Source organism: Lontra canadensis, unplaced genomic scaffold, assembly GCF_010015895.1.
Source record: "Lontra canadensis isolate GAN:19392208 unplaced genomic scaffold, GSC_riverotter_1.0 scaffold19, whole genome shotgun sequence".
NCBI lineage: Eukaryota > Metazoa > Chordata > Mammalia > Carnivora > Mustelidae > Lontra > Lontra canadensis.
The window spans coordinates 14,215,543-14,241,407 of record NW_022631013.1 but is presented as its reverse complement, the minus strand read 5'-3'; the positions used below and the strand labels follow the sequence as shown (position 1 = coordinate 14,241,407).

Genomic DNA, 25,865 nt, shown 5'->3' with positions numbered 1-25,865 from the left:
ACTTAACCCAGATCTGACTCCAAAGTCCGTATTTTGAACCTCTAAGCAAGACTATTATTTTAAAGATGACCAGGTCCTGAAAATTGACCTCAGCCCCGCCTCTTCTAGACTACATTCCAGCAGGTAGGTATTCCCGGCCCCAACGCCTGCGCAAACTCTGCCACCGCCCTCCCTTCCGCCCCGACATCCTCAAATTGCGCAGGCGCTCTCCTCCGGGGCTGTACTGTGGAGTCCACGCGGAGGCGGTGCAGGCGTCGTCGGGACGGGGTGCCAATGCGCAGGCGCGGGGCTGGAGCCTCGTCCCCTCGGGGAGCTTGGAGATGGCGGCTTCCCGGGACGCTTCGCGGGAGCCGGCGGCCTCGGAACCGCCGGCGGAGCTGCCTGCCTCGGTGCGGGCGAGCATTGAGCGGAAGCGGCAGCGGGCGCTGATGCTGCGCCAGGCCCGGCTGGCGGCCCGGCCCTATCCGGCGACAGCGGCGGCGGCGGCTACCGGAGGTTTGGGCCCTGGCGACGCCTGCCCCTTCCCTCTGGCGGGCCGGGTGCCGCGTTCCGGGTGCAGCGTCGGCTTTCCGGTCGGCTGCCCGCGCGTCTGCGCACCTGTTCTCCCGCAGTCCCGGGAGTCTGCTCCGCGGGCTCTTTCAGAGCAGGCTATGACCACTAGCGGTACCGCGCTGGAGCCGGGTCTTTCCTCACTGCACTCGGGTGGCCCAGCTCTCCTCTTAAGCTTGGGGGATGCAGCCGCCCTCACGGTCGGGAGGTGCCAGCCAGTGTTGGTCGGCGCCTTAGTTTTCCCTTCCCAGCTGCGCGTCCCGCGGTCCCAGGGGCAGTCCTTGTATAAAGCTTTTAGGCTTGGGACCCGTTTGCCGCAGCCCTCCTGCACCGCTCCCGAATTCACCCACTCAACAAAGGGCGATTGAGTGCATTTTCTGGTTCCGCTCGCTACGTGCCGGGCACCGAGAGAGGCAAATAGGCAGGAGCTGCTGCCTTCCTGAGGCTCTCAAGTGTGGCACCTGTTGTGTTTCACATATTTCAAGTTGACTGACTTGATTCTCACTATTAATTTGGAAAATGATTAGGGCAGCGTTTGGTACCGGTGTTTTACTGAGGTGGTCATTGAGGAAAGGAAAAGGATCTGCTCAGGTTCTTAGCGGCAAGTGTATAAGCTAATCAGGATTAGAATTGAGTTCTGATACTGCGTTCACGGCCTTTCCTTTTCACCAACTGCTGCTTCTGTGCCAGGCACTGTCTCACTTTTAGGAAGAAAGGCTGTTACTTCTGTCTGAATTTTTATCTTCCCCCTTTCTTAGGGCAGCCCTTGACTGCGTGTCTTTCATGTATGTACGTTTCTGTCATAATTTCCCACTGTAGTCCCGTAATAATCTTCTCTAGGGTACTTAAAATAGTGTAGATGACATGCAGGTCTTCGGGACTGCCTCTGTAATGTGAAGTACATGTGTTCCTAAAGCTATATCTCATACTGTTTGCGTCGTTGAGCACAGTTTGGAGCTGTCCTCTGCTACCCCTTTTCCTCAGCCAGAAGAAAGGAAGAATGACAAGAAACTGGGGCTGGCGGTCTGTCTTGATATTCATTCTGAATCTGCAAATTCCAGCCCCTTTTAATGGTTCTGGTGTCATCCTTCTGTTTTCTAGTTCTCTTATTCCTTTCTCAACTTGAGATGTTATAGAGTCAGGACGAAAGTTGTTCATTTGTATTATTTCCTATTCATGATTTCATAAAAGTTTGTAGATCTGTGCTGAATGGTTGTGGAACAAGGGTACAAAAAAGAACATACAGAGGTATTAAACTTCTGATCGTGGAAAGCAAGGGCGAATGTATGTGCTCTAAGAGTTTTCTGGCAAGAGTTCTCAGACAAGGGACTGCGCTGCGACATGGGCTACACCCCGCTGTGCTTCAGGAGCTTGGACCAGCTGGAGTTGTCAAGACCTTGACTTGAGCAGGATACTGAACGATGCTCAGTCATGCCAACACAAAGCCCCGTTTCTCTCTGCTGCTCTAGCTTGCTGTTTTCCTCAGGCCCTGAGTACCACATTCTAAGCAAGTTCTTCTCTGTCTTTTCCATGGCCTATGTCCTAGCTCAGACAAAAAAATGGAAATTGTACTGTAGCTGAAATAAAAGTACTGCAGATAAAAATCTTAGCACCAAATAGAATATTGAGGCTTCCAGTCTGCGTGTGGTCTGTTTCTCGGTTTATATTTAGGTCTTTGATATCTCTCAGTGGCGGTTGCACTGTAGAGGTTTTACACCTATTTTTCTCGATGTTATTTTGTAGATTCTTATGGATATTCTATGTGCTTAATCCCATCATCTGTGGATAAAGATGGCTTTATTCCTTTCCAGCCTTTATGCCTGTTGTATTTTCTTACCATCTTGCAGTAGTTGGGCCCTTCAGTATAATGTTGAATAGAAGTGCTAACAGTGGACATCTTAGTCTTATTTGATATATATTAAATTTAAATAACTTGCTTATGCACAAGGGAACATATGGGCTTACCTGGTTAAATCATTGACCACTTTTACTTACTTTTCATAGGTGTGGCTAATGTAAAAGCAGCCCCAAGGATCATTGACACAGGAGGAGGCTTCATTTTGGAAGAGGAAGAAGAAGAACAACGTATAACTGGAAAAGTTGTCCATCAACCAGGTAAAGTGTATTTTCAGAAAATAGGGATCTAGATTGGTCATTTGGAGTAACATGCATAATTCTTTGTAAATCGATGTTAGTGCCATATCTATTGTCAGTGAGCAGGTCAGCTTTGTGAGAGGTATAGAGTTTGGCAGTTTTACTGGTAGATTAAAAATTCAACCGGTTTGGCAATAATTAGTTTAACTTGTGGTTTGTGGACTTACGGTTGATGCTCTCTGTTATTTTAAAATAGGGACAACCAATATATTGACTTCTGATATACTTCATTGTCTTAATAGGCCAAAATGAGGGGCTAGAACGTTCTACCAAGGGATAAAATTTAGGACATTCTTTTACTTGTTTGGAGGAAAAATGGGATATATAGATATCTGTAACTCTATCCTTGGGGAAGCTTAAAAAACCTAGTTTAGTTTTACCTGTGGCAACAGAAATGTTACATGTTCATCAAGGTAGGGAAGGGTCCTGTTCTATTACACTGTCTTCAGAAGCTGAGATTTGAAGGATTAAAATATTTGTTCAGTTTGGGTGCCATATTTAAGGGGGATATTCACAAGTGTATAATGTCCAAAATAGGGTGATCAAAATGGAGGTCTTCATGACGTGTGAGGAACAGTTGTCAGAACTGGTTAGGTTTATCTTAGAGGACTCTTGTAACCGCCTGCAAGTGTAAGTGCTTCCCTGTGGAAGAGCTATTATACTCACTGTGATTTGCTTTGGAGGGCAGAACTTGGAACAGTGGGTGACAACTACAATACAGTGAGGGAGATTTCAGCCCAGTACCATGCATCTATTTAGCAATTTGCACTTACATAGTGTTGGCACGTATTTCATGTGAATCTCGTGGTGACTCTCTGAAATGGAAAAACTTCCCAACCATGTGAATTGCTGCTTCTAAACAGCAAAACACTGGAGGGGTTCAGAGACAGAAGGACCTGGCCAGGATATATTAGAGAAGCACTGTAGGAGGAGGGAAGGCATCGAATTAAAGACCTTTAAAGTCCTTATGATTTTATGGATATGAAGACTCATGGTAACTTTATCTGCAGATTTTGGACTCAGCTTTGGGCTGTAAAGCCTATACTTTGATTTAACAGGTCACACGACAATTTTTTTTTTTTTTTTAGAGATTTTATTTATTTATTTGAGAGAGAATGAGTGAGAGAGAGCATGAGAGAGGAGAAGGTCAGAGGGAGAAGCAGACTCCCCAAGGAGCTGGGAGCCCGATGCGGTATTCAATCCTGGAAGTCCGGGATCATGACCTGAGCTGAAGGCAGTCACTCAACCAACTGAGCCACCCAGTTTTATATGTCAGAGAGACGGTGTACACACATGCAGCAGGGAGGGGCAGAGGGAGAAGCAGGCTCCCCACTGAGCTGGGAACCCGATGATGTGGGGCTCAGTCCCTGGGATCATGACATATGACCTGAGCCGAAGGCAGACGTTTACCCGACTAAGCCACCCAGGTGCCCTGTCACGCAACAAATATTTATTGATAACCTATTGTTGTGCCTTCTTGCTTAGCGGAGTTTTACTCCTGCATCGATGGTGTGGCTGCCGCATGGGATAGAACTTGGGTAGTGAGTTTGTGGAAGTTAGAGAAGGTGTGTGTGTTGGTTTGCACAGTGGCATGTACACAGAGGGCACAAGACTGAAGGAGTCAGGCCACTCCACATTGGTAGGTGGCAGATTTAATTATGACCTGAGCTGAAGGCAGAGGCTTTAATCCACTGAGCCACCCAGGTGCCCCTCTTTGTTAGTTTTTAAAGAGCTTCAGCATAGCTGAGAAAAATTAAAATTATTTGGGCCATTAAATTATTTAGGTCATTTGCCTATAAAGCAAAGCCTATCGAATGCTTTTATAATCTAGAATAGAGGTTCCCCAGGATCACTAGGAAGGTGATAAGGGAAGGTGGGTGGTGAAGGACTTCTGGTTATGAAATAAGTCATGAGCATGGCAACTAGTTAATATTACTGTGCTGCATATTTGAAAGCTGCTAGGAGAGTAGATCTTAAAAGTTCTCATAAGAAAGATTTTGTAAACTGTGTATGGTGACAGATGTCAACTAGACTTATTGTGATAATTTTACAATATATATAAATATCAAGTCATTTGTTAGACATCTGAAACTAATACAGTGTCAGTTATACCTCGGAAAGATACGTGTGTATGCACGAGTACTTGCGTGTGTGTACATATATGTATGTGTGCATGTATTCACACATATATGTACACACATGTGCATGTATTTCTTAGCTCTGTCCACAGAAAGGGCCTTGAAGTGAAGAGAACCCAGTGGCAGTGAGCATACCTGGTGTCCAGATCTTGGACTCGGATACTGTCCCCCCACCGAAAGGAACCAGGGCCCTACAGAGAAATAGCTGATTCTAGGGTTGGGGCAGGATGGCCACCAGGTGAGTTTGGAACATTCTGTAATGCCAGAAATACGTAAGTGTTCAAAAGTAATAGAAGTGTGTTGCACAGTTTGAAAGGACTCCTGCTGGCCAAATCTGAGACACTTTGAGCACCAAACTCATTAAGGACACTACTGAGTGGTAATGCCATTGGAAAAAAATTAGGAATCTGTGTGTCTATATCTATAATTAATAGGTACATGAGTGAATGAATGGCGGGGAGGGTAGGTTCTTGCTTTCACTAGACTGCCAGTTTCCACGTGATAAATTTAAAGGGAGTAAAGGAGTAGAAAAATCATCATGATGGACATTTAAAATTTTCCATCATAAAGACTTTCTAAAATTAGGAAAATGCACATTTTATGGCTTTTGATTAATATTGCTATCCAGTAGTCTCTTAATTGGTATGTTTTTATGTTTTTCTCCTTTCTAACACATTTTAGTAATCAATTTTTTGAAGATCTTTGACTGTATTTTTAACTTTTCCTTTTGTCTGTGGCTATGCCTTGCTAACATTCTAGAAGGAAGAGTGATATTTTTGTTAGAGTTTGGAGATAGTGGAATTAAGGGGTGCTGGAGTATTTACTGACCTTGATGTGTTGAAAGTAGGTAAGGGAAGGCAGTGATAGGAGTATGTCGAACCACTGTGGACAAATAATGACTACCTTCTTCTTTCCACTGGGAGTTGTGGCAGTTCTTTGAGCAGGGGGCTTGGCAGTAGCAATCATCCTAAAGATGTACTAGTAAAACTGCAGACTTGCTGAGAGAACCAGTTCTAGAGGATAAAGATCCTTAGGTATTTGAAGTCCTCAAAAAAATTGAACTTTACTGAGAGTATTTCTGTGCTGGGAGCTGAGGATATGTAGCTAAATATAATCTCCACCCACAAGTTTACAATCTCATTGTTGAGATATTGGCTCTCTTGGTGGTGGTAGGGTAGAATGGAGGGAGACAAAGTTTCCCATTTGAAAGTGAATTCTGTCTTGTGTGTTCTAGTGTTGACTTGCTCTTGACTGCCCTTTCCATGTTGTCTGTTAGTGCCCGTCTCCCTGTCTGTAAGACCCCTCCCCTTTTTACTCTGGCACTGCTCTCCTTTGTCCTTTTTTTTTCTCCCCTCCTTTGTCCTCTCAACAGTATGGTGGTAGGTTGAGTAACAGTTCCCAAAGATGTCCCATTCCAATCACTGTGGATCCCGTGATGTATTACCATATATAGCAAAAGGGACTTTGCAGATTGATTAAAGTTAAAGACCCTGAGATGTGTGGGAGATTATTCTGGTATTATCCAGGTGGGCCCAGTGTACTGACAGGCACTTAAAAAGCAGGAGAGAGTCGCCAGGAGATGTGGTTATGGAAGAAGTCAGAGTGATGTGAGAAACTGCTACTGCGGCTTGGGAGATTGAGGAAGGGAGTCCTGAGTCAAGGAAGGCAGCCTCTAGAAGCTGAAAATGGCAGGTAATAGATTGTCCCCGAAAACTCCCGGAAAGGAATGCAGCCTTGCCCTTGACTGTAGCCCACTGAGACCTGCGTCAGACTTAGAAACTACGGATCTGTAAGATAATAAATTTGTGTTATTTTAGCCAGATTTGTGGTAATATGCTACAGTAGCAATACAGAATGAATACAAGCATCCTATACATGGTTTTGGGTTCAAATGTACTTGATGAATTGATATATATTTTTTTTTCTTAAAAAAATTTTTTTAAGATATAAGGTTATTTAATCATGGTTTTGTCTTTCATGTAAATATATTTGTGTCCATTAAAGAGTACATGCTGATAAACTTAAGATATGGGAAAAATATATTGTTCTATGTCACAAAAAAGGAAACCTAAAGAATTAACCTTTCTTTCTTTAGGACCTGTTATGGAATTTGATTATGCAATATGTGAAGAGTGTGGTAAAGAATTTATGGATTCTTACCTTATGACCCACTTTGATCTGGCAACTTGTGATAACTGCAGGTACTTATTTCCGATGACGTTCTCAATTGCTAAAGTTTAGTGTTAGCGTGTAGGTTTAGGGCAAAACAATAATTAGATCCATGTGGATTTAATATTCTTAGTAATTACGATTTTCATTTTAGCTGTTTCCTAAAATTTCTCTGGTTTCCATTTTGCCAAAGAAATACAGGAAGTCTGTGTTTATTGTGGTGATGATGTGCCCCGCATGTAGGAGGGATGGCTTGGTTTGGCCGTAGATCTGTTTTCCTTTCTCTGGGCCTGGTGGGTCTTTACATCTTCAGTAGCCGGTTCCTAAGTCTTTTCTTCCCCAGGGCCCTGCGGGTCCCCTGTGTCTTATCCCAGGGTTTGTGGACACCTTGGTCAGAGGTTTGGGGCCTTCAGTGAGAGGAGGGGACTGAAGGGGAGAGAAGAGATGAGGAAAAGTCACATTCTTCTCTCATCCTTTTCTTCTCCTCCTAGGCTCTGTCCTCTTTGTCACCCCAGGATAATGCTTCTCATGCCACATGGTTGTGTCCCTGCTGTTTACCCTGCATGTCCTGTGTTATATGTGGTAATTTAGTTCCCAAAAGCTATCCATCTGTACTTTAAGAAGTGACAGTACTGTGGATCTTAACCACTGTGTGTCAGTGGGACCAGAGACCCCATCTGAGATTCTTACTTAGCCCTCTTCTCTGTTCCCTGGTCCTCCTTGGACCTGCTACCCTAGATCAACTGCTCACCTACCTGGAGGACCTGCCCTTTCCAAGTCCCTGCTGTGGCCGTCGAGAGACCTCTCCACTGACTTGTTGCTGGGTAGAGTCCTGGGAAGAGGGCATGGGAGATGTTGCTGGTCTCACGATCAGATCTGTGGCTGGAAATGTTTCCCACCTGTTGGGAGTTACAAGTTAAAACTCTTTTCCCACTGATACACAGTGGTTAAGATCCACAGTGCTGTCACTCCTTAAAGTATGGATGGATAGCTTTTGGGAACTACATTACCACATACAGTCTTACTTACACGAGAAGATAGAAGTGCCTGATGTATCAGTTAAGAGAAAGTTGTGTAGTAGTCTGGAAAAATTCTTTTAAACTTTAAGGTAATTAGGAACACAGCCCTTTATCCTGTTTTCTTTCAGTATCTTCAAAGATTTTAATTTTAGTAGAATATCATTTATCTGTCCCCTCTTTTAGCTTAAAATTCCAAGTTATTTAGCTCTCATAAAGTTCTTCACAATTTTTAAGTCTCCCTTCCCCTCCCTGACCTATATACCTCATTTCAGTAAAGGCCAGCTTCACTGGCTATTTCTTTTTATCTTGTGTTTAATTCCAAATCCATTTGGCTCTGTGTTCATTCCATATCCTATATCCTTGCTTCACCCCCTCGTCCCCTCGCCCACCACGACTTCTGCTGAGGCCACCATCAACCCTGGCTTGGAGCACGGCGCTGGTGGTCTTCTGACTGGCCTGTGCCCCCCGCTTTGTACCATTGTCATCTTCTACGGAGACATTTTAGTCAGAACTCTTCAAAGGTTTTTAATCCGTGTAGACTAGAACTGTCTCTACACTGCTTACAGGGCTTCCACCTGTCTCAGAGTTGATCTCCTGCCCCCGTCCCTGCTCCCCACCTGCCCCCTCCTCACCACCGCTCCTCCCTTAAGCCTTCTGGTCCCGCCAGCTCAGTTGCTATGAGTCCAGTTGCAAAGTGCACTCCTGCCCTAGAGCCTTTGCACTTGCTGTTCTCTCTGCTCAGGATGTTCTTTCTCCAGCTGTTTAGAATGTTCTGACTTTTTAAGGGCCATACTCAAATGCCCCCTCATCAGTGGCCTTCTTTGATTACCCAGTCGATCAGATTTTCTGTCCCTTTACCATGCTTTGTGTTTCTTTATAGCACTTTTCTCTGTCCTTATGTTTGCTTATTGAGTGTCTTCTCCTAACCAGAATGGGAGCTTCATGAAAACAAGGCTTTGTTTTCTTCTTTGCTGTTTTTCTGGTACTTTGAGTAATACCTGGCATGTAGATGGAGAACAAATAAATGAGAAGAACTGTGTAACTGACTAAGCCTCCATTTTTACCTTGGCTTTGAAACAACTGAGCCAGTTGGAAACTAAAGTGTATTGGGCCAGTTGGACCTTGTATACTCAAATTCCTTCTATCCCACCGACCCTGACTTTATGCTTTGATTTATGTTTTCTTACCCGTTGAGTCTTACTTCTCATTTACATTTTCTATACTCTTAGTAATTTCAAATCCACTGTGGCGAAGAGCTACTTTAAATAAATAGAAAAGAAATTCTTACTAAATGACCGGGATCTGCTGCTAATCTAATATAGCTTCTCCAGATTTTAGTAAAAGATAAAGTATCTTAATGTTTAGAATTTTTATGCTGCTAACTTGACCATGAGAGTTGAAGGAAAAACTATTTTTTTTTTTTTTTAGATTTTTAATTTTTATTTATTTATTTATTTTTACTAACCTATTTTTACTAACATATTATTTGCTTCAGGGGTACAGGTCTGTAAATCACCAGACTTACACATTTCACAGCACTCACCATAGCACATACTGTCCCCAATGTCCATCACCCAGCCACCCTACCCCTCCCCTCCTACCCCCCAGCAACCCTGTTTGTTTCCTGAGATTAAGAGTCTTTTGGGGTGCCTGTGTGGCTCAGTGGGTTAAGCTTCTGCCTTCAGCTCAGGTCATGATCTCAGGGTCCTGGGATTGAGCCCCATATCAGGCTCTCAGCAGGGAGCTTGCTTCCCCTTCTCTCCCTGCCTGCCTCTCTGCCTGCTTGTGCTCTTTCTCTGTCAAATAAAGAAAAAAAAGAGTCTTTTATGGTTTGTCTCCCACCCGATCCCATCTTGTTTCATTTTTTCCCTCCCTACACTTCACGACCCCCTCACCCTGCTTCTCAAATTCCTCGTATCAGGGAGATCATATGATAATTTTCTTTCTCTGATTGACTTGTTTCACTGAGCATAATATGCTCTACTTCCTCTAGTTCCATCCATGTCGTTGCAAATGGCAAGATTTCATTTCTCTTGATGGCTGCATAGTATTCCATTGTATATATATACCACATCTTCTTATCCATTCATCTGTTGATGGACATCTAGGTTCTTTCCATAGTTTGGCTATTGTGGACATTGCTGCTGTAAACATTCGGGTGCACGTGCCCCTTCAGATCACTACATTTGTATCTTTAGGGTAACTACTCAGTAGTGCGATTGCTGGATCGTAGGGTAGCTCTACTTTCAACTTTTCGAGGAACCTCCATACTGTTTTCCAGAGTAGCTGCACCAGCTTGCATTCCCACCAACAGTGAAGGAGGCTTCCCCTTTCTCTGCATCCATGCCAACACCTGTCATTTCCTGACTTGTTAATTTTAGCCATTCTGACTGGTGTGAGGTGGTATCTCACTGGGGTTTTGATTTGTATTTCCCTGATGCTGAATGCTGTTGAGCACTTTTTCATGTGTCTGTTGGCCATTTGGATGTCTTCTTTGCAGAAATGTCTGTTCATGTCTTCTACCTGTTTCTTAATTGAATTATTTGTTCTTTGGATGTTGAGTTTGATAAGTTCTTTATAGATTTTGGATACTAGCCCTTTATCTGGTATGTCATTTGCAAATATTTTCTACCATTTTGTCAGTTGTCTTTTGGTTTTGTTGACTGTTTCCTTTTCTGCACAAAAGCTTTTGATCTTGATGAAGTCCCAATAGTTCATTTTTGCTCTTGCTTCCCTTGCCTTTGGCAATGTTTCTAGGAAGAAGTTGCTGCGGCTGAAGTCGAAAAGGTTGCTGTGTTCTCAAGGATTTTGATGGATTCCTGTCTCACATTGAGGTCTTTCGTCCATTTTGAGTCTATTTTTGTGTGTAGTATAAGGAAATGGTCAAGTTTCATTCTTCGGCATGTGGCCATCCAATTTTCCCAACACCATTTATTGAAGAGACTGTCTTTTTTCCATCGGACATTCTTTTGTGCTTTGTTGAAGATTAGTTGACCATAGAGTTAAGGGTCCATTTCTGGGCTCTCTATTCTGTTCCTTTGATCTATGCGTCTGTTTTTGTGCCCATACCATACCATCTTGATGATTACAGCTTTGTAATAGAGCTTGAAGTCTGGAATTGTGATGTTGCCAACTTTTTTTCTTTTTCAACATCCCTCTGGCTATTCAGGGTCTTTCCTGGTTCCATATAAATCTTAGGATTATTTGTTCCATTTCTTTGAAAAAAATTAATGGTATTTTGATAGGGGTTGCATTAAATGTGTAGATTGCTTTAGGTAGCATAGACATTTTCTTTCATGACTACTTTGTAGTTTTCTGAGTACAGATTCTTTGCCTCTTCGGTTAGGTTTATTCCTAGGTATCTTATGGTTTTGGAAGCCTACTTCCCCTTCTCTCTCTGCCTGCCTCTCTGCCTGCTTGTGATCTTTCTCTGTCAAAAAAAAAAAAAAAGATGGTTTTGGGTGTAGTTGTAAATGGGATCGACTCCTTAATTTCTTTTTCTTCTGTCTTGCTCTTCGTTTATAGAAATGCAACTGATTTCTATGCATTGATTTTATATCCTGACACTTCACTGAATTCCTGTATGAGTTCTAGCCATTTTGGAGTGCAGTATTTATTCCCCATAAAATATCTTATCATCTGCAAAGAGTGAAAGTTTGACTTCTTTTTTTCTGATTCGGATGCCTTTTATTTCTTTTTGTTGTCTGATTGCTGAGGCTAGGACTTCTAGTATTATGCTGAATAGCAGTGGTAATAGTGGACAGCCCTGCCATGTTCCTGACTTTAGGGGAAAAGCTCTCAGTTTTTCCCCTTTGAGAATATTTGCTGTGGGTTTTTCATAGATGGCTTTGATGATATTGAGATATTTACCCTCTATCCGTACACTCTGAAGAGTTTTGATCAAGAAATGATGCTATACTTTGTCAAATGCTTTTTCAGCATCTATTGAGAGTATCATATGGTTCTTATTCTTTCTTTTATTAATGTATCACATTGATTGATTTGTGCATGTTGAACCAACCTTGCAGCCCAGGAATAAATCCCACTTGGTCGTGGTGAATAATCCTTTTAATGTACTGTTGGATCCTGTTGGCTAGTATTTGGTGAGAATTTTTGCATACATGTTCATCAAGGATATTGGTCTGTAATTCTCCTTTTTGATGGGGTTGTTGCCTGGTTTTAGGGTCAAGGTAGTGCTCATAAAATGAGTTTGGAAGTTTTTCTTCCATTTCTGTTTTTTGGAACAGTTTCAGGAGAATAGGAATTAATTTAAATGTTTGGTAGAATTCCCCGGGGAAGCCGTCTGGCCCTGGGCTCTTGTTGGGAGATTTTTGATTACTGCTTCCATCTCCTTACTGGTTATGGGTCTGTTCAGGTTTTCTTGGTTCAGTTTTGGTAGTTTATATGTCTCTAGGAATGCATCCATTTCTTCCAGGTTGTCAAATTTGCTGGTGTATTGTTGCTCATAATATGTTCTTAAAATTGTTTGTATTTTTTTGGTGTCAGTTGTGATCTCTCCTTTTTCACTCATGATTTTATTAATTTGGGTCCTTTCTCTTTTGTTTTTGGTAAGTCTGGCCAGGGGTTTATCAGTCTTACTAATTCTTTCAAAGAAACAGCTCCTAGTTTCTTTGATTTGTTCTCCTATTCTTTTAGTTTCTATTTCATTGGTTTCTGCTCTGATCTTTATTTCTCTTCTTCTGGGTTTAGGCTTTATTTGCTGTTCTTTCTCCAGTTCTTTTAGGTGTAGGATTAGGTTGTGTATTTGAGACCTTTCTTGTTTCTTGAGAAAGGCTTGTATTGCTATATACTTTCCTCTCAGGACCACCTTTGCTGTGTCCCAAAGATTTTAAACAGTTGTGTTTTCATTTTCATTTGTTTCCATGAATTTTTAAAATTCTTCCTTAATTTCCTGGTTGGTCCATTCATTCTTAGTAGGATGCTCTTTAGCCTCCACATATTTGAGTTCTTCCAATTCTCCTCTTGTGATTGAGTTCTAGTTTCAAAGCGTGCTCTGAAAATATGCAGGGAATGATCCCAATCTTTTGGTACCATTTGAGACCTGATTTGCGACCCAGGATATGATCTATTCTGGAGAATATTCCATGTGCACTAGAGAAGAATGTGTATTCTGTTTCTTTGGGATGGAATGTTCTAAATCTGTGATGTCCATCTGGTCCAGTGTATCATTTAAAGCTTTTATTTCCTTGTTGATCTTTTGTTTAGGTGACCTGTCCATTTAAGTGAGGGGGTGTTAAAGTCCCCTACGATTATTGTATTATTATTGATGTGTTTCTTTGATTTTGTTATTAATTGGTTTATATAATTGGCTGCTCCCATGTTAGGGGCATAGATATTTAAAATTTTTAGATCTTCTTGTTGGACAGACCCTTTAAATATGATATAGTGTCCTTCCTTATCTCTTATTATAGTCTTTGGCTTAAAATCTAATTTATCTGATATAAGGATTGCCGCCTCAGCTTTCTTTTGATGTCAATTAGCATGGTAAATTATTTTCCATCCCCTCACTTTAAATCTGGAGGTGTCTTTGGGTCTAAAATGAGTTTCTTGTAGATATAATGTCAATGATAGGATATCATATCATATCAGTGGGTCTTTTTTTTAATCCATTCTGATACTCTCGTCTTTTGATTGGGGCATTTAGCCCATTTACATTCAGAGTAACTATTGAAAGATATGAATTTAGTGTCATTGTATTGCCTGTAAGGTGACTGTTTCTGTATATTGTCTCTGTTCCTTTCTGGTCTGTTACTTTTAGGCTCTCTCTTTGCTTAGAGGACCCCTTTCAATATTTCCTGTAGGGCTGGTTTGGTGTTTGCAGATTCTTCTAACTTTTGTTTGTCCTGGAAGCTTTTTATCTCCTTCTATTTTCAATGACAGCCTAGCTCAATAGTATTCTTGGCTGCATATTTTTCTTGTTTAGTGCTCTGAGTATATCATGCCAGTCCTTTCTGGCCTGCTGGGTCTCTGTGGATAGGTTTGCTGCCAATCTAGTATTTCTACTGTTGTAGGTTACAGACCTCTTGTCCTGAGCTGCTTTCAGGATTTTGTCACTGAGACTTGTAAGTTTTACTGTTAGATGATGGGTGTGGACCTATTTTTACTGATTTTGAGGGGGTTTCTCTGTGCGTCGTCAATTTTGATGCTTGTTCCCTTTTCCAAATTAGGGAAATTTTCTGCTGTAATTTGCTCCAAAATACCTTCTGTCCCTCTCTCTCTTCTTCTTCTGGGATCCCAATTATTCTAATATTGTTTTGTCTTATGGTATCACTTATCTCTCGAATTCTCCCCTTGTGGTCCAGGAGTTGTCTCTCTTTTGCTCAGCTTCTTTATTCTCCGTCATTTAGTCTTTCTATCACTAATTCTCTCTTCTGCCTCATTTATCCTAGCAGTAAAAGCCTCCGTTTTTGATTTGCTTAAAGATTTTTTATTTATTTAAGAGAGAGTGAATACACAGAGTGAGTAGGAGAGAACCTGCTTTGAGGGAGAGGGTTCGAGGGAGGGGACAAGCAGGATCCCAGCCAAGCAAGGAGCCTGATCCGGGGCGGGGCTCTATCCCAGAATCCTGGGATCATGACCAGAGCTGAAGGCAGATGCATAATGACTGAGCAACCCAGGAGCCCCAGGAAAAACTATTTTAAAATAATGTTTTGGCATGCATGCCTCTAGGTTGTTGGACTATTTGAAAACATAGTTTATTTAAAATAACTAATAGAGTACTGGACTTAATTTGTTTTCAGAGATGCTGATGATAAACACAAGCTCATAACAAAAACAGAAGCCAAACAAGAGTACCTTCTGAAAGACTGTGATTTAGAGAAAAGAGAGCCGGCTCTTAAATTTATTGTGAAGAAGAATCCTCATCATTCACAATGGGGTGATATGAAACTCTACTTAAAATTACAGGTCTCTGATATGTTATACTCCTTTTAATCCCTCGTCAGGTGAAGTTTTAATGGTAGACTTAGTAATTTAGTTTAGTTTTGCTTACAGTTAAAAAGATTGTTTTCCTTCTGTTGTTCTGTGTATGGGTCACAGTCTTAAGTAATGATTTTTTGGTGTGGTACTTCGGGGCAAATACATCAGGTAATGTTACTGGTACAATTTGGGAGCTAAACTGGGAGTAAAAGTTGGGCCCCATTTCCCTAGCCACCCATTCTCCACTGAAAATCCTAAGAAGTTTCAGGAATTTCACAGATGCCTGAAAGCTAACTCCACTTGGGAAAATGCTCATCTGGAACCGTGTCAAGTGTCTCTGTAACTCTCCTGTGTCTCAGAGTAGATCTTTCCAACTCCTGGCGTTGTAGTGGTGTGTGGAGATAGTTACTGCTTAGTGTGAGTGCCTTGGGTCAGAGCCTCCCGTATCTATCGCAGAAGAGTACAGACATCCTATTTTTGTGCCATTATATTAAAAAAAAAAAATTGAGAGGCATTGCTTTACAGCAGGTTGATTGGAAAATACTAGAAAATCCTAGTAGCTTCAAATAAAATTAAGAAACTACATTGTAAAGCCAATCGTTTATTGAAATTTTTTAAACCTGAGACAACATTAATTAGAGGAATCACCACTATTTTATGTATCATTAAAAATGAAAAAATGCCAACCTAATGCCTTGTTATCACTTGAAGCTTTTATCTTCTTACTAAAATAGTGCCATTAGATTTATCATAGTCTTTTTTTTTTTTTGCTGTATGTTATGCTTGTGCATACATACATAAGAAATGTAACTATACCAGATTTATTACAGTATTCCTAAACTTCTTTGCATTCAGAGTCCAATTCTTCTGAACCACTTTGTGACTCAGCTGTTAAAGCACTGGTGAGCCGGTCGCTGTTGCTGCAGCATTGCAGGGGTGTTAGAGTGTGGAAAATGTGATGTTTGAGAATTTAGGAAATGCCAGGATATTGTTTGATCATGTCAGGAGGAAATTTGAGTTTGGCTACCTTTATTGGTATTTTTGTTCCCTTAACGTATTGTGAGAGAGGTCCTGAGCATAATTCTTAGTGTGTTTGTTAGTCTCCTAAATGTAAATAAATATTATAAAGAGTAAAGATACTAGAATGCAAAGTTTTTAAGCTCGAATAAAGACTTTAGGTCCTTCAGGTACCAGTTACAAAGAAAAAAAGTTAACATTCTAAAGATCAGAAGTCAGTACTGGACTAAGAAGGAGAAAAGCAGTAGTGATGGATTCTCTGTGGGGAGAGGTTTCTGGAGATGACCTTATGTTCACATAGGCTGTGGCTAACTGGTCTGCAGATTTTTTTGGTGAGTGTGACAAAACTCATCCAACCCACTGGCTACTGATACTTCTGTGGATTCATGTGAAAACAGAGAAACAATTACAGTCAGAGCCCAGCTCTTGTACTTACCGTCTAATTCAGCATACATTTACTGAGGTTCTTTAGGCTTAGATAAAGATGTTATTAGAGTTGTTTCTTAGCACAATTTAAAATCTTCAGAATTTCAAATACTTATAAAATCGCCCTTGAGTGAGATCATGTTTTGGTGTCCGTGGATTTAATCATTACGACTTTATAATATTTAACTCTGAATCATGGCTTATTTTAATCTGGATTCTGTGTTGTAGATTGTGAAGAGGTCTCTTGAAGTTTGGGGTAGTCAGGAAGCATTAGAAGAAGCAAAGGAAGCTCGACAGGAAAACCGAGAGAAAATGAAACAGAAGAAGTTTGATAAGAAAGTAAAAGGTAAGTGGAGGGGTGCCTGGCTGGTTCGGTCAGAGCGTGAGACTCTTGCTCTTAGGGTTGTGAGTCTGAGCCCCACATTGCGGGTAGAGATTACTTAAAAAATAAGGTCTTAAAAAAAAAAAAAGGAAAAGGAAGTGGCTACATTGATCTCATGAAGGACTGTATTTTATTGACTTGCAAAAAGACTTTACTAAGTAGTTCTTGTTTAAAGATCTGTCACTGGTAGATTGGAATGTTTTTTCATTCAAAGACAAGACTGAAAGTTTGAGGCTCTCGGTGCAAACTTCAGAGTATTGCAGTTCTAAAAAGCATGTAAATCCTCTCAGAGTGAATTATGTGTTTATATAGGAACAGTGGTAGAGCAGGGGTATATCCTTGGTCGAGGATTTGGCATCTGTTCAATCTTAAATATGATTAACCGGGTTATAAAAATGGTATCCACCGGCAAACCTTTCAATTGCTTAAAATGAAAAAATCATGCCTAAGTGTTAGTCCTCTAATTTAGTAGCTAGAAGGAGCCTTCTCATGTCAGCAGGTCTAATCGTTCTTCTTTTGTATGTGAATAAAAGGTAGAGTGACTTGTTACATCGGTAGTTATTAGTGAGGTGGGACCGGAAGCCGGCTTTCATAACCGAAAGTCTGCATTGGTATATTCATTCCTTTGTCAGTACATCTGTCTGTCCATTCCTTTGTCCATCTTTCTCTGTACCTGTCCATCCATCCATGTATGCCTCTGTGTGTAAGTCTGTCCAGTCATCCATCTGTCCAGCAGTGCCTCCGCTAACGTCACCAGGCCCTGTGCTAGTGTCCATGCTGGAGGGCGAGTCAGTCAGAAGAGAAAGTAAACTTAACCCCCTGTGGGAGTGTGGTCAGTGCTGATGGTGGGCAGTGGGGGCTGGCGTTGGAGCAGCAGGAGCGCTCCGTGCTAGACCGCCGAGTTCCTGGATAGCATCCCTCTCAGTAGCCATCCGTGTTCTCCCGCGGGAGTTGTAGAGGCCCACTGTCGTGTGGGTTGCGTCTGGATGGCATGTATCTTATGTATTTACTGGGTTTATATACATCCATTTAAAATGAGTGTCTTAGCCATAATAAATTTGCTTATGTTTAGGATTTAGAAGAGGTTTTGGAAGGTAGCTCAGATGCGTTAAATATTACAGCAACAAAAATTGTAAGCCTGCCTTGTTTCTTCTTGTGAGGATCTTTTTTCCCTCTTTCCATGACAAGATTGTGTGCAGTGCAGAAAGGTTGGGAAACTGTGAAGAACTTGTAGTAGTCTCCTGCCCAGAGACCATCAGTAGTGACATTTTAATGTCTGTTTTTCTAGTTCTTTTCTACACACAAACTCTTTAAAAAAATATTTCTTATAAAAATGGAAGCACCGTTGATACTTACGACGTTTATCAAAACCCTTATAATGAACATCCTCACATATGTCTTTATATAAAGTCTAGCAACTTAAGAGGCCAGTTCCTGAGTCAGGGGACAAGCGCACTTCTCTGGCTTGGTTAGATTTCCTGTGGCAAACTGTGCCGTCTAGAAGCATTTCATTGAAGAGTCTTCCCCATGTGAGCCACTGCTGTACCGGGTCAGTGGAAACCCCGGCAAGGACCACCTGAGGGGCTTTGGAAAGACTTTTTTCAGTTGAGTCCTGTCCTTTAATCTTCCATTAGACTATGTTCACCTGAGATTCTGCTTCAGCCCTTCCTTCTTCCAGCATCAAGGACAGCTTTGAGGGGGAAAGTAACAGAAGCTTCTTACTGGGCGTGAGAGAGGACTGCAGAGTTGCAGACTCGTTACAGACCAGCCTGAGGTTGTCGGTAACTCTAGTTACCTGAATCGCCTCCACTCTTCCCACTCTGCTGTCCCTGAAGCCACTTCCTGATGGTGTTTTGGTGCAGACAATGGTATATGGATAAAGGCATTAGAAACTGAGACCTGCAAAGTGATGAAATACTTCAAAAAGGGGGGTGATCTGTAATTTTTCTTCAGATACGCCGATCTCTGTAGTTTGGTCAAGAGGTCATCTGAATGGGGCTAAGTTCCTGTAATTTGACTAACAGTAGAAGATTATAGGATCTGTTTTATGCTTTTTTCTATAAGAAGTAAGATAACAATTCTTTTAAGAATTATATAATTTTCATAGGTATTAAAGAAAAATAAACTCAAATGTAATTGGCTTTTTTTCTCACTACATTCAACTGCTGCTATTAATTACCAGATAAAACTATGGTTTTTTCTCTTCCTGGAAGAGTTTGAATTTGCCCTGAATTTTTTCATGGACCCTTAAGACTGGTTTCTTAAATTCAGTTCCTTTCTTGTTGAGATGAAGCATGTCTTTTTGAGGAAATTTTTCTGAGTGGATGTATTTTCCAAGTTCCTCCAAACCTAAGTGTTTTCCAGTTTCCTTTGCATATGAAAACCTGAGCATGCTCTCAGTCATAAAAGCGTTGCTCTGTTGTCTTATGGTATTTTCCTGTGCAGGGGTCAGTGGGGTACCCTGTTTAATTATGGCTTCTTCTTGTTGGTTTACTTTAGAGGTCGGTGAACAAGTTCCAGTTCTCCTGACTAGGCCGCAAAGGGCTGAGAGTGGAGTAGACACTGTAGAGATTAGGAACAAGCAGCTTACCGTGCAGTTTGCTCAGAACAGAGAGAAATAAAAGCAAGTCTAAAAGTTTTTTAGTTGAAAAGAAATTGGAACCTGGTTCCTCTTGGTCTTCTGATTTTGATCCACAAAGAAGCTGACACAAAGCTTACTTCTTTATGGAAAGGTAAGAGATTACATTTACCTGCTTTGAAAATGTGATCTGCTTAGCAGTTTGAGAAAGTACTGGTCTTACTACAGAAAAAATTTAAGTATAAATAGTATAAGGTATTTATAAATATAGGCAAAGTAAAAGGCAAGAATTGTCAGCAAATTCAAGTTATTACTAGATCTCTTAGATCCAAGAAGACAGAAGTAGAAACAAGGGCATCACTGTTGCTCCGTTTAACTGGATTTCAAAGAATGCACTACATGCTGCCTTTGATCCGGATGAGAACTCTCATTTGGTGCTAATACATAAAATGTTTTGGGCTTGCATGCCTCTCCACAAATAAGGTGGAAATGAAGCTTTTCTTTAAAGTTAGACTCCAGGGGCACCTGGGTGGCTCAGTGGGTTAAGCCTCTGCCTTTGGCTCGGGTCATGATCCCAGGGTTCTGGGATCGAGCCCCACATCAGGCTCTCTGCTCAGCAGGGAGCCTGCTTCCTCCCTCTCTCTCTGCCTGTCTCTCTGCCTACTTGTGATCTCTCTCTCTGTCAAATAAATAAATAAATAAATCTTTAAAAAAAAAAGAAAGTTAGACTCCATTTTCTCTTACTTAGTACTGATAGAGGTAAGCCTTCTAAAAAATGGAAAATAATTCTTCATTGTTAACTATGCATTTTTCCTCCCAAAAGGGTGGGTAAGAAAAGCCCCCTTTGGAGTTCCTACTATGTGTGTGGACATTTTACATTCTGGGTCTGTGGTTCTATTTATGACCATTTTCGGGCTTCTCTCAGTGGAGTTTGAAGGACACAGTTCCATGTTCCTTTGCTTCAGTGTATGGAGGAGGACAAGATAAGATCAAAGCTTCATGTTATTTGGATATTTCCTTGTGACTTTTCCTCTAGTTAACAAGGAGCACCCTATGTCACAATTTCTGCCCTTCCATCAAGTATATGAAAATGTTTGGTCTCAGCTAGTTCTCCTGTAAGTTTACCTCCTAAATAGTATTGGGCTTCTTTGAATACAATCCGTCTTTTTTACAAAGTGTAGGATACAGTGCAATAGAAGAACTAAAGGAAAAGAAGCTATATCTGTTTTAAAAGACTGACTTAATGCAATATGATTATAACTAGAACTGAAAAACTATTATAACTTAGAAGAAAGTTTAATAATGTTGCTGGATACAGGATAAATATCTATAAAACAACCTTTCAAAAAACAAATAAAATACACATTTCAGAGTGGCATAATAAATTTTTTCATTGAAACAAGGATTTAAAGGGAAACTTCTTCAGGTAAAAAGAATCTCTCTCTGAAGATATCCATAGCAAGACTGTTTATGGTGAATATTTTTATACATTTCCAGAGAGGTAGTCCACAACTTTCTGTGCTGTGAAATTCTAGGCCTGTGGGACTGGGAGGTTATAACCTGGTAACATGTTTTGTTCTCCAGCTCAGCTAGGCTTTTAGTGCTGCCTGGCACGGTGCCCCCTCCTCGCTCCTAGGGCTCCTTGGCTCTCCCACGGGCCTAGCGAGGCTCTCCCATGGGCCTAGCGAGGCTCTCCCACCCATCTAGGCTCTGACTTTTCTGCCTCCCTCTTCTCACTCAGCAGTAGGTGGTTACCTCTACTTTCTGGAAGTTTTAAGTTGCTTAAATGAAGTAATGTAAAAAACTTAATCTTGATTTAAAAAATTTTGATTTCATCAGATGTTGGCATTTTGCCACATTTGTTTACGTGTGCACACACACACACAATGTTGACCCATTAGAGTTGCCTGAGGACATTGTAATGAATATTTCAACGTGTTATCTCCTGTAAGCAATGGCATTCTGTGTAACTGAAAAGCAGTGTCAAACTCCGTAAAGTTAATATAATGCTATTGTCTAGTATGTCCTAGACATTCAGTCATTCTGATGTCTTTCACAGCTTTTTAGTTGTTGGATCCCAGGGCCAATCAAGGGTGGTGCCTGTCTACTCTTTTAGGTCCTCATTGGTTTTCTTTTCAGACTACTATGGACATTTTTGGAGACTGCCAGCAGTTTGCAGAATGGCCCCCGTTTAGGTTTATTAGCTTATTTTCACACAATTAGATTGTGGGCATTTTTATTTTTTAAAGATTTTATTTATTTATTTGACAGAGATCACAAGTAATCAGAGAGGCAGGCAGAGAGAGAGAGGAGGGGGATGCAGGCTCCCCGCTGAGCAGAGAACCCGATGTGGGGCTTGATCCCAGGACCCTGGGATCATGACCCGAGCTGAAAACAGAGGCTTTAACCCACTGAGCCACCCAGGTGCCCCAGATTGTGGGCATTTTGGGTAGCAGTCCTTTCCTGGTGATGTGTCCATGTGTGTCACATCAGGAGACACAGGCTGTCAGCTGAGAGGGGATCTTCTGTTTGCTAACGTGGTTGGGGCGGTGTCTGCTAGATTTGTCCGTTGTCTAGGTATCCTTTCCCCATTATAATTACGAGGAAATCTGTGGGGTGGACTCTTTGGTACTGGGTGAGCATCTCCTTCCTTAAGTCTCACTCCTGGGTTTTAGCACATGGCATGACTCTTGTTACTAGACTGGATATAAATGGTGACTTTCTATTTCTGGTATTCTTCCTATAATTATTATTTGGCTTCTTTTAGTATTAAGTCAGATTCATGGATTCTTAAGCTCAAATCAGTGTTACAGTCCATTCCTGTTATTTTGAGACTCAAATGGTCTCAAATTTGGCCCCTTCAAGCTAACTCCTTTTTAAGTTTTTATTTGGAAATAAATTCAAAAAGTTCCAGAAGATTGCAAAGATAAGTATAGTATAGAGGATACAGCGGTTATATCCTTACCCCAGAGTGATCTGCAGCATCCTTTCTGCCATTTTATTATCGGTATGGATTCATGAATTCCTGTTCTTCTCCTTGGCTTTTGATTCATTTTCTGTACTTATTTTGGTGTTAAGATTGAGATTTGGGCCAAAAGGAATCTTTAAGCAAGCTCCTCTGTCCTTTTGCCATGTCTTGTCAACAACTTCTGCTTTCTAGCACAAAACGTGTATTATCTGTATTTTTATGTCTGCCCATATATGTTATAAATTAACACCTTGAGTTCACACTCACATACCCAGTTCTAATCTAGGATTTTAGAATTCATTCTCATTTTTTTTTCCCTTGTTTGTAACTCCCTTCTCTGAGAGTGAGAGACCTGATTTGCACAATCTGTAATGTAGTTATTCGATTGATGCCCCTGTACGTAATTTCCCGTCACTCTTGCTAGCAGCCTTCACCGTAGGGAGCTCCTCACTTTTCTTGGGCCCCTTCTTCCCCACCACAGATGCCTGCTTTACTTGCTCCACTTAATGGCTTTTGGGACTAGATTGTTCAGGAAGGGAAAGAAGGCAAGAAAATGATCAACATACCAGTATTTTAGTACTTCCTTATCTTCTAGCACAAGTTTTTTCCAGGAGTGTCTAGTAAATACTACAGATACGGCTTTATTTCTTGTCATTATTCTTGATACACTAGCTGAAGGATGGGAAGAAAAAGCCATAAAGTCAGTAAAAACCTTATGTACAGTTATGACCAATTATGGATAGTAAACTACATTTTGTTGTCCGTATTCTAGTGTTAAGCAAATAGCTCTCTTCTTTCTCTTCCTGAGTTCACATAATGCTCAAGTTAGAGGTTAGTGTTTAGCAGTGACCGGGTTGCAGTCAGATTTTGAGAGCGTTTTCTCAGTGGAGTAAAGGAAAAGCAGATGGGATACCTTGTATCAGAACGGATCTGGAGGGGAGCTATTGGAGCTCAAACAGGAGACCTCTTCTTGTCATTGACCGAAACCATGAGGCATCTGTGCTAGTCAGCACATGATTTCATTTTTTATTTAGAAATACCTTAAGGTTTAAAAAAAAAAAAATGGATAGGGCATTCTAGGTATGTCTAGAAAAAATTGCCACCTTCAGAATGTGACAGAATATAGGAATACAGATTATTGTTTGGATGAAGGCGATTTTCCCCCTAGTTTGGAAACTGTCTAGAGGTGTGTACGCTGAAGCCTGAAAACAGTGGTCTGAGATCCAGGGCTTCTCACACCAGAGGTGGGGAAGGGCAGCATAGCTTTCGTGGTTAACAGATACGTGAGACAGACCACGCCTTCGCCATCAGCTAGCAGTTTGATATTAGGCACAATGAATGTAACTTCTTTGGGCCTTGGTTTTCTCATGTTAAAATTAGGATGGTAGTTGTACTTCTCTCCAAGGATTGTAAGGATTAAATGTGTTTATAGATAAAGTGCTTAGAACAGTGCCTGGTACATAGCACTCCCATCTGTTTATCCCTAAGATACAATAAGGGCCGAAATACAAAGGCTCAAGTATTTTGATACTACTAATAAATCTAAAGAGAATTAAAGAAAATGTGTGATCGCTTAGTGTACAGTGATTTTTATGGTTGAGATATGTAACGTACTCTTCCTTAGGTAGTGTGCTGTCCGAGCTGGGCTTGATGGATCACTGGTCAGAATAAAAAAATGTAAACGACTCGTGTTGCTTTCTGTTCATTAAACCAGAAATTGAAGTTATTAGCTTGTTAATTTCCAGTTAACACTAAGCATTTGGTTCCTTCAGGTAATGCAGTATGAACTTTCTACATGTGATTGGCTTAGTTACTTTTCAAAGTGTCCAACAGTTTTTTTTTTGTTGTTTTTTTTTTTAATGACATTTTAACATGATACAATGGAAAAGTTCTAAGCTCTGGAATAGAGGACTTGAAGTCACATGCTATTTTTGTTCCATTTCCCTGCCTGTAAAATTAGTAAGTAAAAAAAAAAAAAGGGGGCGCCTGGGTGGCTCAGTGGGTTAGGCCGCTGCCTTTGGCTCAGGTCATGATCTCAAGGTCCTGGGATTGAGCCCTGCATCGGGCTCTCTGCTCAGCGGGGGGCCTGCTTCCTCTTCTCTCTCTGCCTGCTTGTGATCTCTGTCAGATAAATAAATAAAATCTTAAAAAAAAAAACAAAACAAAAAAACCCCACCAAAACTAAAAGAAAAACTGTCCTCCTTTCCAGTTCTTAATTGGCTTTGATTCTTATATTTAGGTTGTCCTTTGCAATAATTAGGAATCCCTCTCCTAAAATATTGCTCTCATTTTATAAGGAATTGAATGGACTTCAGGTCGGGTGCACAGGCAGTTGCTCTAGGATGAAACCCCAGCATAACAGCAGACTTCTTGGCTTTCTGGTTCTCTTGTAAGCAAAGCTTGGCCTGCCTCTTATAGAAGCAGCCTCTAATGTACGGGACTTGGAAATAGGTCTTGTCCTGAATTATCCAGCGGACTGACCCCCTCTTTCCTGCTGTGGCATCATTTTTCTTAGCTACTTGAACAAATCCCATTTTTTGAAATCCTCTTTTACTCATCTTCTGAATTTTTTGTTTTACTGTCCCTCTAACCCACTTACCCCATTTCTCTATCTCCCATTTCACATGGCTCCAACAGTGAGTAATTTCACAGACCAAGCTGGCTAAGTTTTAGAGTCAATTTTGATTTGTTATAAAATTAATGTAAACCATATTTGGTTTACACTACACCTTGATGGATTTGGGCTTCAGCTGAATAGCATCACTGAAAAACGGCTTTTATTTATTTTCTTAGAATTACGGCGAGCGATAAGAAGCAGCGTGTGGAAAAGGGAGACCGTTGCTCATCAGCATGAGTATGGACCAGAGGAAAACCTAGAGGAGGACGTGTATCGGAAGACTTGTACTGTGTGTGGCCATGAGCTGACCTATGAGAAGATGTGACTTAAGTTATTCACAGATGAATGGGACACTTGTGTAAATAACGCTTCCGGAAGAAATATATATGTTACAGCTTCAGTTTCTGGTCTGGTTGTGGGCAAATACTGGGTCTGTGATTGCTTTTCTCTATAGTAGGGATTAGAGCCAAGGGGGTGGAATAGGTTCAAAAGTTAGCTTCGAGCTAAAGTTGAGAAATATACCGAACCAAACCCTAGATTGGAATAGAAGGAAGAACTTTTGGTAAGGGCAACTTGAAGTGAATTTTTCTAGGAAACAACAGGGACAGTAGTCGATCCTGTGCCCCAGAGGCTAGCCAGGTCTTCTAGACCCTGTCTCCACATGAGGGAGTGGGGAGCTGTTGTTGGACAAGGCCTGACAGCAGGAATTGAGTCATGGCAGTCTGATCATGTTTTCGGTATCCTTATGGCTTATTACCATAGGCCCTAACGTCCTTGTTGAGGTAGCTGTTTTCACATCTGGATTAAAATGGAAAAACAGCCATATTGTCTTCTTGATCAGAAAAGGTACTAAGTGTGTCCTAACTTGTTAACATTTTACAGAGCACTAACTGGACCAGGCGGGTGTGA

At 41.2% G+C, this 25,865-nt stretch overlaps 1 protein-coding gene across 1 annotated transcript; it reads left to right on the top strand.

Annotated features, from left to right (window-relative positions):
• Positions 1-293: 293 nt before the first annotated feature.
• On the top strand, positions 294-25,356 carry XPA (XPA, DNA damage recognition and repair factor). The gene is made up of 6 exons (XM_032860665.1): positions 294-495; positions 2,554-2,664; positions 6,937-7,042; positions 14,791-14,956; positions 16,640-16,757; positions 25,133-25,356. The coding sequence occupies exons 1-6, from the start codon at positions 321-323 to the stop codon at positions 25,279-25,281; spliced, it is 825 nt and encodes a 274-aa protein (XP_032716556.1). The 5' UTR covers positions 294-320; the 3' UTR covers positions 25,282-25,356.
• Positions 25,357-25,865: the final 509 nt, after the last annotated feature.